At 35.5% G+C, this 16,236-nt stretch overlaps 1 protein-coding gene across 14 annotated transcripts in view; it reads right to left on the bottom strand.

Annotated features, from left to right (window-relative positions):
- ATP2B2 (ATPase plasma membrane Ca2+ transporting 2) overlaps positions 1-16,236 on the bottom strand; it is a 304,347-nt gene that overhangs the window by 12,427 nt on the left and 275,684 nt on the right. For 11 of the 14 annotated variants that reach the window (XM_064518813.1, XM_064518812.1, XM_064518819.1 and 8 more), the window contains 3 exons: positions 15,410-15,621; positions 12,307-12,414; positions 8,737-8,919 (listed from right to left, as the gene is read on the bottom strand). In XM_064518813.1, coding sequence (XP_064374883.1) covers positions 8,737-8,919; positions 12,307-12,414; positions 15,410-15,621 — 503 coding nt within the window. Of the gene's footprint in view, positions 1-2,258; positions 2,431-8,736; positions 8,920-12,306; positions 12,415-15,409; positions 15,622-16,236 lie in introns of all 14 variants that reach the window. The other 3 variants (XM_064518822.1, XM_064518823.1, XM_064518825.1) reach the window with 1 other exon arrangement.

The raw sequence follows: 16,236 nt of genomic DNA, 5'->3' as shown, positions 1-16,236 counted from the left end.
CTGAAATTTTCACAGAAAATGCCAATTCACAAAAACATACACTATTTCTATAAAATTTGAATTAGGAAAAGTTTTTCAGGTTCTGGAAGAGATCTCAAACCGGAGCTAATTTTGGGGTAAAAACAAGATCAAAAATTATCTTTAAGTGCCCAATTTTAAAAATAAACAACAAAAAAAATTTTCTTTGATTTTTCACTCCAATTCATAGGGTTTGTGTCATCTTCTTAATAAATCAAAACATTCCCTAAGGGCTATAATTTGGACAACATACCACTTTCATACTAACAAGTCATTACACTGCAGTAATAAAATTCTAGCAATCCAGAATAAACACTTTTAAAGACCCAAACTCTAGTTGCCTTCTGCTGTAGAAATACAGATCTCTAAGTAGCTCAACAAATCTATCGCAAGATTTTTATGTTACTAAATACATGCAGTTATAACTGATCAGCTCCATAAACCTGTGTGTTGTATTTTTGCAAATAAAAAGAGACAGCAAAGACTGTGGCAGACTAAGCTTTCTCCTGTCAATTAACTTCAGCCCACAGCCCAGTGAGAGAACTATGCGAAGCTGTAAGATCATCCAGTTCTTAGCTGCTTTGCTGAGAAACAGAAGAGAGGAGGAGGAAGAACCGTCTGTTTAATTTTACCAGACCTATCGTTTCAGACCACTGGCTACAAGATGCTGTTGAGACATTTTAAGCCCGCAGCAGAATGAGCAGCTCCTCCATTTTCTTATGCAACGTAGAAGTGTTATTATATGGGAAATTGTTCACTGGCTCAGAGGCTTGGTTTGTGTGTGTGTTGTGTTGTGCTCAACGTGGAAAGGAGGTAACTGGGGCTCTGAGTAATCAGAAGCAGGTTACAGTGCCTGTGGCACAGTAGTGGCACTCAGCTCTATGTCTTCGCTTTTTATGCTGCTGCACTGAAATGGCTGACAGTTTTTGAGCAAAAGCAGGCCCAATTTCCACCAAGAAAAAACAGAAAAAGATGCGTATTTTCTCCAGACAGCACTTGCTTAAGTTGGAACCTTAATGATACTTCAGGTTCTGAGAAAAAGTAAAGTTGTTACTTTGACTTTTAAAACTAATAATGGATTTCTGAGATGTCTTATGCTTGATGCTGAAATACTGGAAGTAATTACACACAAACAGAATGGGAAGGCTTCCTTTTTTTTTAAGGAGCTCTAAAATTTTATTTGTCTCTTTCGTCTGCCAGAAGCTGACTTGCTGAATGCTTGGCCCAGCTTTTCACTAAAAATTGAAAGAAGAATGTATTGCATTATTTTGTAAAGTAACAAACTTGTAAAGTGAGTTCCATAAATTTAACTGTTCTCTTAATGTTGAGAACACTGTAAAATAAAATGGTTATATTTATAGTCCCAAAAAATTACAAATAGGGACATAAAGTTAGATCTGAAGGAATCTTCCTGGGCCACTGAATCCATTTTACTGTTAGTGAAGCAGCTCCTTCTTATTAGTCCTTTTATATTCTTTTCTTTTGCTTCAGTAACTCTTCACTAGATGCTTCACTTGCATCTGGAAGAACATTGTTTCAGGATTTGTGTTTAAAAACCTGCTACTTTTTGATAAGATAAATTTATTTGTTGCCATATTTATTTTGTTGTGTCAACATTGTCCTTTAACTTGTCTAGCTCCCTCCTTCCTTAATGCTTACCACCCACTGAATTTAGAGATAACAGTTCTATTCTTTCATCATCATGTAAACCTTAATTCTTTAGCCTTGCATCATAAGTTAGATCCTCTATTTTCTTATTCATTTCTAGTAACTCTTCTCTGTACCTGTGCCACTTTGAATACATCTTTCTTGAACATGAGTGACCTATATTGTATACAGGATTCCAGATAGAATGTTCTTTTATCTGGCAAGTTGTATTTTACTTAATAAAAGATTTTGGTAGAATTATTTAAAGTACATATTTTATAAGTAATAGAAAATATATCTAATGAGATTAGGAAAACATGACACAGAAACCTCAAATAAAATCAGAATCTTCATATACTGAATAAAAAATGACTAGAAATTCCTGCCGTAATACTAAGTTAACAGCACTTGCAATAAATAATGGAGAGTATCTACTGTACACAAAGTAATACAGCTGTTAGCTATGTCTGGCTATGTGTCAGTTAATAAACGTAACAGGACAAAATGGAAAAGGGCAAAGTAGCTCAGTCTCAAATGACTGCTACATAAGTTGGCATCTCTGTAGATCTGATGCATTAAGAATACACACTCACGCCCAGCCGCAGCAGCAGATGTGCTGGTAGGAGAGGAAAGAGCATTGGATAACGATACGTGACTAGGGCTAGAAATATTGGTTACATCCTGGGTCTGGCTTGTGACGGAGGACTGTCTCCTTAGAGCCCCCTGAAAGGAAGTGCCACTCTTGAAAGTATTGACTACTTCGATCTGTAATGGAGGAAAGAATGAGACAAGTTGCTTAAAGTATGGATACAGTTGCACAACTGACAGGAATAATAATGAAAAACAATAAATCAACCGTGCATACAGTTTTACTTCAATTGAAAGAAATACTTTAAGTGTTCCTTTTAATGTCTTAGATATGAAATGGTCCAAATGAAACAGCTCCATGGGAGGCAGTGGAGCTGCATCAGTTTAAACAACTATAGGTTTTAAAATAAAATCTTAAAATTTAAACCTTTTTATAGCAATAAAATAAATACAACTGGAATACTTGACATAGCTAATTTCCATTTTTTTCCTACTGAGAATAAAATTACTTTGCTATTGCTCTCTAGGTGTTCTTCTAGAGGGAGAAAAATTGAGTTACTTAACTTTAGAATATTCAAAACAAGATTCCTTTTTTTGTTTACAAAAAACAGGGTTATCAGTATAGTAGCTTGATAAAATAGAAAGTGTTCCAATACTTTATCTGACTTTTTCTATAATGAAAGTTCATATAAATTAAACGTAGTGATAATGAATACTTGTCTTTTATAACTACAGATTAGAAAAGATTAACATTTGAATCTTTGTACAAAACACTTAAAAATTACATCAAAAAGATGACCTCATTTGAATATTGCAGTAAATCATGTTACCATTTTCTGCTTGTTATTTTCCTCTGCATATTTTATCTGCTGTTTGATATATCTGTTTTGAATACCTTCACGAGTACTTTAATCATGACCTCAGAATAGGAGCTAAAGAAAGAGCTGAGTATTTCAAGACCACCTTTGCCACCAGTGTAACCCAAAACATTCAGGCTGCAAGTATAAATGGTAAAGCCAGAGAACGGCAGTAGACGATAGCAAAGAATGAATACAAACTATAAATCCCTACACCCCCAAATGTCCTCTTTGTTACATAAGAAGAACGACAACATGACAAAGCAGTAGCGGTATCCGTTAGAAGAATACACCCAACCACTTATTTGAAGCCCACTGTTCCCATATTTGTAATCTTGCAACCCGGGTTTCTGAAGAGAGACCGCCTGTAAAGTGGCTGGGAGGTGGAGTGGTGTCTTCAGCAAAACAGCACCAACCTTGGTGCAAGCACTCCTGAATTTTCCAAGTTGAAATATAACAACTAGCTAGCGTTTTCTACCATGCGAAGAAAACTGATGTTTCCTTAGAAATAAATGAATTCATATGGCTTCACCTTTAATAAAACAGACTCATCCCCTTCCATTATCTTAGTCTTTAGAGATCATTATTTTCCTGCATGCTTTTATTTTAGTCCTATCAAAGAGAGCTGTAAAAGGGATTAAAGGTGTAAAATTACCACACTGTGCACTGAACTTCTACTGTACAAACATGGAATAGCTGATTTGTTCACTGACCCATTGTTTTCCAGTATGAATCGTGGATACAATGGGTATTAAATGGGCACGCTAAGAGATGTACAGTATGAAGCAGTTATTACAACATTTTGCAGCTTTGCTCTCCGTGTTTTCTGCAGGACACTTATTTTGGATTAAATCTCCAGTATCACAGTTTAAAAAATACAATATTGGGTGACTCAGCATGTGGAATAGGGGTACAAGTGCATCATTAGCTAAGGTGTACACTGGCATCTAGAAAAGAATATATGGCTCAAACCGTTGGTTACATATGAAGTCACGTTAAATACTCACCTGAAATACTCCCTGTACAAAAGTAGAATTAAATACAGATCCTGGGTTTTCATGATCTGACACAGGTATAGAGCACTCTTCAAAAGAGAACGTTCAAAACAAGACTTTAAAGACTCTTACTGAGAGCATAAAGTGCCTATCACTGTGGAAGACACAGATGATAAATCCTAAGCCAAAGGATATTTTTAGATGTACAAAATGCCTTCCTAATAAACTGAAAGGAAAAAGCCTAATATAAGTAATAGAGGAAAGACAGGGGAAGATCTGCATTTAATAATATCTCCAGAGAATAAGAATTACAGTTGTGTAATTTACTCTTTCTCCTGAGGAAAGTAACTACAGATCTTCATTGACAGACTCTCTAGGGGTGAGGATGAATATCTCTTCAGAATCTAAAAGGCTGAACATACATGGTTGTGTTCAGCCTGAAGTCAAGAAATATGAAGAAGAGAAGAATTTTCTCCAGCAGTTTATCTTCTAGAACCAGAAAACAACAAAGAGAGCTGCTCCAAATAAATAAATAAGTAATGAATTTTAAATTAAGATACTTCTGTAATTACAAAATAATACACTTTGTTAGAACAATTCGAGTTGCTAAAAAAGAGAAAGTTTATTTTGATTAGAGAAAAAATGTTTTATATTTGTAGTTTATTTGTATTTTTTCACTCTCATCTTTTTGCAAGTTTTGTACTTTCTATACTGCAGAAGATCTATATTTTTAGGTTTGCACAGTTAATAAAAATATTAGTGATTAGCAGTTTAAAAAACTGATCTTATCCCTGCAAAATAGCCCTGGCAGGACAGATATGTCAAAACTTTTCTTCTTTTGCTTAACAAGGAACAGATTTTCAGCAAGCATTTAAGTTGCCATTCATGTTAACAGGTCCCAGGTATCATTCAGCTAACCTGCATCAATTTTTTTTTTTTTTTTCTGTAGAACTGGAATGGTTTGGCATTGTTCTGTCACTGAATAATAGTTTGCTTTACTTTATTTTACATGACGGAATAGTTTCCATTCTACTTAAGCTGGGCAACTGCAATGAAATACTATATGGAATACCATAAAAGGAGGTGCTCTCTTTTTATCTAGTTTCAAAATCACTTGCTAAGACTGACTTTCATTGCTGTGAGGTCTGCCGTGGTTCAAGGAGAAAATTTATAATGCAGAAAGGAAAAGAAAGAAAATGAAGTACAGCACCTCTACTTATATTTGAATATCTAAAGGGGAATCTCCTTTTTTCAGTAGCAGTTTCTAGAAATTTAAAATTTTGAAACTTTTTAAAATACACAAAGGCTTTTCTGTAGCAATTAATATGGCAACCATGCATTTCACAGCTTTCTGCCTTTATCCTCAAAACACTTCTAATTTTAAGGTAGTTTTTAGGTATCTTTTTTCCCCCTTAAGCAAATAAAGCAAACTTTGAAGTAGAGGGAGGAATCAGGCCCCGTGTTGTGAAAGCCTGACATAAAGTTTGAGAAGTTTTCAGACCTTCGCACTTAAGACTATTAGGTCTGCCAGGATGGCATGATCAGTCCAATCTCAACCCTTTCTTTCCTTAAGAATTAAGTATTCATGAGAATTGCAACAGAGACTTGGAAAGCAATGCTGAAAAATAGCAGAGGTGAAAAGGTCCTGGCTTCTATGGAATTTGAGACCACCTTTATATTTTATGATACAAATATCATAAAATATAGCTAAGATGAGACATTTGTGAAATCTCACATGCTACTAGTCTTCTGAGAGGTATCTAGTAAAGAAACTGCATGCATTCAGAGAAGGCTTAAAGTATATTCATAAGACAACAAAATAGCTAAATGAACATAAGCAGACAAAAAAAGATAAAGTAAATCAGAATTACTAGCTGGTCTCCTTGACTTAGTTATATGATTTTTTCATGCACCTCTCTTTTAAAGTAAATTCATGCAAGTACAGCATGAAATAGAGGTGTCTCCAAGATTTCAGTACAAAGAATCAATAGTGGAAATCCTTTCCCTGGTGCCAAGTGTGAATGCTCTGTTTTAAGAGAGAGAGAGAAAGAAGTATCTGCAAAGAAATATACTGCAGAAAGAAATATACTGCAAAGTTTCTGTCGGTTTGGATGATTTTTTTATTGGAGTGATACAAGTGACATCTGTCAGTTACCTGAAAAAAACTATTGTAGAGTCTTTAGAGCCTTCTTAGCGGTGAAGGCTTTTGTTGGGTGCTGTGGCTATCTGTCCAGTAACGATCAAATAGAAAATAAAAAATATATGTATTATCTAAAATACAGCATAAGTGTATGATGGCGGAAACTGGTCCAGACTTGAACGATCAATCTAGTTGTGAGAGAGTCTATAGTTTATTCCTAATCTTACTGTCATCCTCTTATATATATAAAGCGAGGGGATGCTCTACCTTCTTCTTCTGCATCTCCAGAAGTGCATTAGACATCAGAGGATTCTTGTAAATCCTCCAGCTCCCCAAGGATGCTACAGACATCCTCATCTTCTTCCATCAACTCTTCTTTAGATGGCTTCCTGAGAAATGTAGTACAAGTGTATGAATTCATTTGGATGGGCCACAACACATAGCGCATCAAAATGCACTCAACTCAAGGTCCATCCAAGAATGGATCTAATTTGACCTGCATATAGGTTCATCACTCTCCAGTGGACATCTTGTAATTGCATTTTGCACTCTTTATGAATCTGTTGGCCCATTTCCTTTCTCCGTTATCATTCCACAGATGTGAAATGGATGTAAAAATCAGGGTCACTGAATAAACAAAACGAAGGGGAAAAAAAAATCACAGAGGCCTCTTGGCAAGAAAGGAAACAATATATCCTACCAGAGAGATTTCTACAACTAAGAGTAGAAAGGAAACTAAGAAGATGAATGTTAGCAAAGAAACATAATTAATGTTTATTTTGTTTTAAATAGTATAAAAGAGTAATAATTTATCTGTGAATTAAGTGGACAAAGATATATAGAAGAACTAAAAGCTACCTCTGAGACTAAAAAAGAAGTGAAAGGCTGTAATTTGCTTTTTTGTTCTTGTAGTTGTTTACACTCACCACAACCAGAAAGACATCCTGACAGAAATGCCAACAGACAACACTCCTCCTACAGCCACGAGGAAGAAAAGAATGCACGTTTAGGTGTCATCTTTCCATAATGATAACCATTACCTGGGCACCTGTTTGTCACCTTTATGGTGAGAGGAACTGTGACATTTTGAATTTTCTCTACTGATGAGTGCTCCTGACTCAATGGATTCAAGACACAAAACCCCAAAGCTGAAAATCCGTATTTAATTACTTACCTCAGAACCTTGGGAATATACCCAAAACCTTAGTATCTCTAACAGCTATTTCCACCGTTTTTTCTTCTTTCTCTGCTATGATACACTAAAGAGAGCTAACTGCACTAGTTTCTGCTGCTTTCCCCCTTTTTTTCCTCAAATGAATGTCTGTCTCTTCAAAAAAAAAGTATTAATTTGTGATGGAAAAGGGGAGAAAGTACTGTATATCTCAAATTAACCCAAAAATCTCAAACACAAAGTCTTCTGAGATAAAAATGTTTTTAAAGGATTCTTTAAAGAGAAGGGGAGAGTTTTCTAATTATTCACTTCTTTTTCTTATAAGCAGCAAGTAAAACATTCACAGAACCATCTCATGTCAGGGGAGTATGTATCTGTCTTTTAAAGCTGCTGTATCCTGCAAGCTGGCACAAATACTTGACATTATAAAGACTAATGTGCTATAAAACATGTTACTTCACTGCAACTGAAAAAGGCAAAATAGTTCAAAATAGTTCATTTTTAACACTACAGGACAAATTTTACTGAATAGCCTAAAATATATCAAATTTAGCACAATGATTCTGTTCATATATATCATTCATCTGAATCTTTTCATTTTCCTTCAAAAATGCCATCGATTTTGTATTTAGAAGTTACAAAGAAGGCATTTGTAACAGATCATCCATAGCAGCCAAAAAATACATTTCAATATTTAATGGATGCTTAGGCCCTTACTACTAAAAATAAATCCAGGACCACATTTTTCATAACCTTATAGGAAAGACAATAAATTCCTTCCAGTCATGATATACGTATGATGGAGACAGAACAGAAAATATTTTTTTAAATCAAACAGTACTTTACACCTCAGGTGTAGCCCAGTAATTTAAGCTAATCTGTTATTGCAGAAGTGGAAGCAACAATGTATTTTCAACAAAACAAAAGGGTGTTTTAAAAAGCATTCATAACATTTTGCTAGTCATTGTGACAGCTAACATTTTTCAAGCGGCAGCCTTTTATCAGCTGTCATCCTTGAAGTAGAAAAATGGATGTCCATTCACAATGGTGTGCAAAACAAAGTATTCCCCTTTTCTTCCTGTTTTCATTTTGTAACATTTTCACTTTCTCTCTCATGCCATATATGCATACTTTTTTTCTAAGTTCACTTATTTTATTATGTCATAGGTTCCTCATATAGTAAAACATTAAAGCAATTAACAAGTACCATATTTCCCACACACAGACTCTCAATGTGGCTTTCCTTGTGACATTATCTTGCCTTGATCAAAAATGAAGCATATGTTTTTCTAGACCTTGTGGGCCTTTACTTTAGCATACCTGGGTTTGGATTCTGTTGAGCCCTCTGAACCAGAGAATTTGTCCACGTCGAAGTTCTCTCTCTGCATGATCGATTTCTTCAACATCTTCATTGAGCTCTTCTTCCGGGACTTCCTCTTTTTCAGTGAGCCGCCCTGCCTCCTTTAAAAACTTTAGCCTACTTGTTGGGATGGTTGCAATGACCTGAAAATTACATTATAAAAAATGCTGAAAGCATCAGCCTCATTCAATAACAATAGTATAACAATCTGCTAATTACAAAAAAAGCCCTGCTATTTTAGCGAGACTTGTAATCTTTCTGGAAAGCTAAGATAAGCGTATTCATAACAGTGCTTCATATTTATCCAACTCTATTTTAGCCCAAGGCACTTTACAGAGTTCTTCCTATGTAAATAGTCAGCATTACTTGCATTATTAAACCACTCTGATAATACACAGCTGTGGAGCTAGTTTCAGTCTGGAAAGAAATGTCATCTTTCCTCCAAAACTAAAAGGGGAATGTAAGTTTGTGAATGTAATTATTTAAAGAAAACTTAAACTAAACTAAAACTAAAATGAAACTAAACACTAAGCTAAAGCAGAATTGATACGTCTGCATCTAGGGTTTATCAATGCATTAGGATTCCTAATGATTGAGAACAGTCAAGTACCTGTTTATGTGAGCTGAAAATTAGTTGCCTCTCATCCTGATAAATCTCCTAACACTATGTTGGTTCTTGTATTCAGCTTTCCTTTGATTCAGCAAATCAAAATGCTCTTTCCAGCATTTAACATAAATGAGGCTTCTGGGGTTGGGGGTTTGAACATCTCCCTGTTAGGCTTTTTGTAGGTCTGTCACTTACTCTGTGCCCTTACTGTTGATATATTCTGGGTAATTCAGTCCTTTTCCCTATTCTTTTTGGCCACCAAAATTAATTACCTGGAAGTAATTAATACAGGAGATGGCTAATAATCTTAAAAATTTGCAAATACTGTAATTAGACTGTGTTATAACACAATTATTTTAAATACATTCCAGTAAGTGTCGCCCTCTAGGGCAGTCATTTTCTCTTTGTTCTGATTTTGTCAGCTTGAATAAAAATATGAGCACTTGGCTATTTAAACAAGACGTGTTACCTGGAAAGCTAAACATTTTGAATGCTTAAAAAAAATCTACAGAGTTAACTATTAGACCCATTTAGCATAAAAGTGCTGTAATTTTCTTTGTTCTTGTTTCAGCAGTTAAGTGATCACATCTCTGAAGCCCAAATGCATGAAAAATGGAGCCAGCTGAAACAGGAAAGCTTTTTTGCAGATATGAAATTACTCCTATGGGACAGCTGAAACTGAGGAAAGGTTGCTATCTGCTGGATGAAGTTATCGTCAAGTTTGTGATAATGATCTGAGATCCACCTTCTGGGTCCATCTTCTTTCTTATGAAACCCATCTTCTTTCATACGGTGTTCATTTTTGCAGCCCTCTGCCATGTGACATTGTCTAGCCCTCATAATCCACAGCAAAGGTTAAGCTAAGTAAACCTGAAAATCAGAGCATCAAAGCCACTCCAGCTAGGCAGATGGACTGTACAGGAGCTTTTAAATTAAAAAAAAAGAAGAAGAAGAATTTTTCCAATTTCTACACTGCCGAGAAACATTTTTAAAGCTCACTTTTGTGTTTTAAAGCATGATGTGAACTTGGAAAATAAATGAGATTGATGTGATGTCAAACAAAGACAGAACAGGAAAAAAAAGAAAGGGTAAGTGCTAGTCCTTGAAATACCTACTGGAACTGCTTCGGCTTTCCAGCTTTCAAAAAATTAAAATACCAACACTCTACAGAAAGAGTCTACTTTAAATGGTTTGTATTGTATCTTATGAAACTAATCTGGATGATATACTTGCAAGACAGTATGCACAGAAACAAGCAATACCATATTTGATAGTGTTTCTGCATGATGGCACATACCTCTTATTCAGGACCTCTCTCAGCCAGGCTGACAGATTCTGCCCTAATTCTTTTCTTAGGGTGTTTAGGTGTTGGGTCTGCTCCCCACCCCCATATCTGCAGACACTTACCCATTTCAGGTAATAGCAGACTCAATAGACTGGATGTAGATTAAGAAACTACATGTTATTCTCAAGAAAACTACCAAATTAAGACCATGTTTTTTGAAAGTGATGAACCATTTAGGGAATGTAACTTAAAATACTTTAGAAAGACCTAGCTGACTTTAGAGGTCAACTATCAAACTTTAGGTTTTCCCCGGCAACTGACATAACTTAAATCCTGTCTTGGGGTAATAACTATATTAATGCAATTTAATAGCGGTGGTTTTCAGCAGCATGTACATAAAAGTTGTCATAACACCGAGCTTATTCCTGAAAAAAAATCTGTAGCCCAATCTATAGTCCAAAAGGGTTTCCCAGCTAATTTTTTTCATAAGAGAAGAAAACCAGTTTTGAAAGCTAGCATCTATTCATTATAATTCTTTTGGAATCATTTCAGTATTTCAGTTGCAATTGAATATTTCTTGACTGTCTCTTTGTAGCGGCAAACTAGTTGGTCTGTATGTATGTTTGCCTCTGAGAAGCAATATATTACTTCAGATTTGTTTTACTGTGTCAGGTAGTATCAACTTAAAACCATTAAAATGCATTTACAGATGAAAAATAAACATTATTATTACTTTTGTAGGATGTGTTTGGACATTGAAGGGTAATGCAGTGTTTTAACAATACTTTTGAGTCATATCTGTACTGTTACTTCCAGACAACTAATTACAGAATTTATTTTTCTTATAAGTACTTTCTTTTTCAAGTATATTTAATTTTATATTACCTAATGGTGACAAATGTTTCAGCAGAATTTACAAATGACACCTGGATTACACTGCATCTTTTTGTATCTGTTCTAGGAAAAAAGTATTTTTCTTTCATCCCCTCTTCCATCCTTGGCACATAAAATAGATGGATGGGAAATCAGAATGAAGATTTAATATACACTCAGGTGTATATTAAATACACAGGAAATCACAACATTTCTTCGTTAGTCCTAGGTCAGTAACAAGGCTATCATGAATTGAGAAGACTGCCAGGTTCAGCAAGAAAATGAGTGTGTGGACTTAGAAATGGAACTTGCTTTCACTTTCAAAAATTCACCCTGGCAGAACATCCACATGCTACATTGAGTTCTCTGTTGCAGGAAAGTTTATAGTGCATTTGCCCTTACTATATGTTTTTTTTTGTGACTAGAGGACTAGGCTATGAATCAAACGTCTTTCACACATAAGCCTAACTCAAAGACGACCTTGGTGATAGCATGCCCTGCTTAGAGAAAAGAAAGATATGAAAATTGACAAAAATCCAAAGGAACAATGGGATAGATTATCTTTACTGCAATCTGTTGTTGAAGTACTTAGAGAACTACCTCTATTTCAATGTGTGCCAAATACGACATTTTGAGAGATCAAGGAAACAACAGTATACTAGGATTATGAACATTATTTGTGTGTGACTGTTTGCAAAATCAGATCTTTGATCATTTCGTAAAAATAGAAGAAAAGAAATCTGTGCATTCCTGAGTAATGCTTACCTGACCCCATACAAGTTCTCCTAATCCAATAAATACACACCACATCCATTGGTCAAGCTGCAGGGGAGAACAGCTAAATGGTTTTCCTCCAAACTGGACAATTACTATCTACAAAGAAAAGCAGAGATGAAGGGGGTAAATATTTTGTGTGTTGGGAGGGCGGGGAAAACCTTACAGTGATTATTTTACCTGAGATTTACTTTCTCTTTCTACACATTACAGCTCTGCCTGTTTGATTCCAACATACTTTACCAGTAGAATAGTCAAGCCTATTATTAACCTATTTTAGGTTAAACCTATTGTTTAGTGGACTGAATGTAAAGATCGCCCAAAGCCAGAATACAGAATACAAATCTTATGTTCCAGATATGTCAGTTGACACTAAGTGGTACTAAGGCATGTTAACAGAAGTCTACCAGAAGTACATTTTTGGAGCCCATCCAGCGAAAGCCAAAGAAGCTCAGTCACTGAAAATAAAACACACAAACTTATGCACTCTGAATTAATGGTCAAAATTGAGTATTATTTCATTTTTTATAGAAAATAGCCATATTAGTTCAGACTAAGGCTTCCTTAGCCTCATATCTAGCAGCAGTCACATATGAATGCCCAGGAAGAAAGAAAACAAGACTGCCCCGAAATACTTTCCCAGCATGAGTATCCTCAGCTAAGGGATTTACTGAGCTTGATTTAGTTTATTTTGGAATGTCCATTGCACACTTAGGTTATCTGTGTTATCATGAATAGACTGCCAAAATTTAGTCCTGTTGGAGAAAGAGGATGGAAAAAACACACACTAAAAGCACTTATTTGTACCTTGCAGAAAGGATAACCAATACATTTAGACAATCTTTTAAGCCTGGTTAGATTGAGCTGGTTTTGCTAACTGAAAATCAGGTTTTATTGGTATTTTTTATTAGTACTGCTGCTGCAGAACCAGCAATCTGAAATCACAGGCCAGAGATTTAAATAAAGGCTGCAAAATGGAATTTAAAAATCCAGTCCAGTCTAAAACATGAAATGACACTAACACATAAAATGGTTGCCTTCCTCTGTGAGTAAACAAACACAAGCTATGAACATAGACTTATTCTATGTGACGTGCAAGTATAAGAAGAAAGGTGAGAGAGGATGGAAGGCTATGGATAGGAAGTGGAAAAATGACTGGAGACAGTAAGGAAAACAGAAAATCTGTGAATATGAATGTTAAGAAAGATTACAAGAAAGATATTACAGCTCCACACTGGTAAATATACAAATGGTAGATAAGATCTTCCTCCACTGTAAAGATCTTTTTTATTCTGAAAATAGAGGAGAAGTTGAAAAATCAGAGAAAGATACTGTTTGTCTGAGGAGAGGAGTATTAACTATCTTTTATTTATCAAGCTGCTAAAGCTCTCACAGAAGCATTTTCTGATCCTCATCAAGCATGTATTGTAAAAGGCTCCTCCTTTTTACTTTGAAAATTTGGCCACTTTGCTGCTAGCTTTTACTTCTTGGTAGGTGAGGGAAGGAGTTGGGGGAGGATGGTTAATTGGAGCTATTGCACTCAAGAGATCAAATACTAAAGTCGGTTAGTCTGTACTTCACAGAAAGTGTAGGAAAAAGTCAGGGATCTAAACAAGTTTTAAACATGAAATAAAAATAAGACTGTGCTTGCTTCCAGTACTTTCATAAAGTCACACATCCGTCTACATATGCCAGACTCCCACAGGTCTTTGGAATAAAACGCTTGGCTTACACAACCAGCTACCATAACACATAGCCAAAATAGTAAATACCATTCTGAGTTGCTTCAGCAAGCAACATTATGCTAAGTTGTATTTCCACAATGTAATAATCAAAGTGGAAAAATTAATAGAATGACCTTTTATTTTCCCAAGAAAAATGACCTGGCTTTAAAAAAGACACTGAAAAACAAATAGGGGTCACAAACTAAGTACTCTTATCCTACAATTTCCTTTTTTATTCACTGGCAGGCTGCAAGCCTAGTCATTTGGACTACGAACTGATATTAACAGTTTAGCTACTAGGAAAGCAAGGGTACAAGGAATGGGTAAAAGCAGCAGCTGATTCAGAATTCTGCTAGCAGCTGGATGGCACTTTTCCTTCAGCCAGGTAGCTGAGTACTGTCATGCCTAGAACTGGAAAAAAAAATCCCCAAACACTTCCCATGATAAAAAAAATTCAGAGATGACCTGCTAGAGGCATTCTGGTTCCTGTTAGTAAACCCATCTGTTCTTGAACTAGCTGTTAAAGATCATCACTATCAAGTTCTACTGAAGGACATGACTGGTGTCCTTTCTCCCACACTTGGTTTATTGAATGATTCCCTTTTCTGGTTTTGAACCACTGTCACTCAGATTCGCATAGCTCTATCCTTCTCCTCACTCTTCCTGAGCGAGGGGTCCCATTCCAGAATTGATCAGTAATGTCAACTTAGAGATAGTTCAGCTCTCAACAATTGTGAGGGCTGCAGTAGACTTCTGAAAGGCATTGCTAAGTGGTGCTACATAATAGGATAGATGCAGGCAAATGAATGGATACAGGACTAAAAAGAGGGATTACAGTTTTTATGGAAGAAAAATCAGAATTATTTGGGAAAAATGTCCATTTCTATAATTATGTTCACAAATCACTGGGCCAACAAATTTGTGAGGTGGATGTAAAGTATTACTACCAAGAAGTAGTACTACAAAGAGTATCAAGTAACCTTTGGTGATGGCCTTTAACCTCAGAAGAATGGATTAGCATTAGCTATTTACGGGCTATTAATATAGCAGTAAAGAAATGTCAACTGCTTTGTTGCTATTGGTTGATGTAATATTAATAATGTCTTCTAAAAAGATGGCTTACAATATCAACAGATCATGATTGCTGTTGTTATTATGTATCTTCCAGATCAATTCAAGATTTCACCTAGTATGCTTCCATAAAATTTTCCATTATTGACCCATGTATTCATTAAGAAAATATGTGAAACCAGATGTTTTGTTATCAGTTGTGCCTCCTACAGCATTTAGGTTGCAAAAAAGCATAAATAGAAAAAAAAAATCCTGAGGCAAATTTCTGTTGAATAGTTACTAATTCCTGCACAAATTACCTGAATAGCAAATGTACCCAGTACAATAGTGCAAAAAATAGGATTTCTGAAGATGCCATCAAAGACATTTCTTTCGCCATGGATTTTGCGTGCGTTGATTTCATTGAAAAGCTGCATCATGACGAAGGTGTTGAAGATAATGGTGTAGTGCTCTGAAGGAGGAGAGTGGAGTGGTGCATTCCTCCCACTGTCAATCTTAAACATTTTCTCACCTAGATATAAGACAAAAATAAAGGTTTCCACTACAATAAATTAAATTTATATTACCCTTGTTTGCCTTAGCTAGTTGCCTCCCTTTCGCTCTGCTTCACCAGCTTTCTTGCCACACTTACTTTAATATAGGCTAAATTCTAAACTGTAGTGAGCAAAAGACATCTCAGCTTCCTGAATGAGAAGCTTCTCAAAGGATGACTTTTATCTAATAACTCAGTATACTTGCTCAAATAGTTTTCAGTAGTACTTTTCCTCTGAGGAGTAGCTATGCTAAGGGGTCAGTTCCTTCTGAAGTACCAGGAGTTAGAGACCTCTTGACAGTATATTTGTGATTTTCTACAATAGTTAGAAGCAACCATTCTTCAATAGTTTTTTACCCATTAACTAATTCAGTATGTCAGAACTCTTGACAAGCATTCAAGCACATTAATGATAAAAAACACAGACATTCCTGGTTTTAGATTTGTTTTTGATCATCCTATTAGTCTGCTTTGAAAGCACACCACCATGAATCACTGTCTATTTTGATACATTGACTATCACTTTTAGAGCTTACTGATAAAAAAGTATAATATGTCCCATGATGACTAATTTTAAAAATGTGATAAGATTTG

Source organism: Dromaius novaehollandiae, chromosome 12 (assembly GCF_036370855.1).
Source record: "Dromaius novaehollandiae isolate bDroNov1 chromosome 12, bDroNov1.hap1, whole genome shotgun sequence".
Lineage (NCBI taxonomy): Eukaryota > Metazoa > Chordata > Aves > Casuariiformes > Dromaiidae > Dromaius > Dromaius novaehollandiae.
This window is presented reverse-complemented; position numbering and strand designations above follow the sequence as displayed.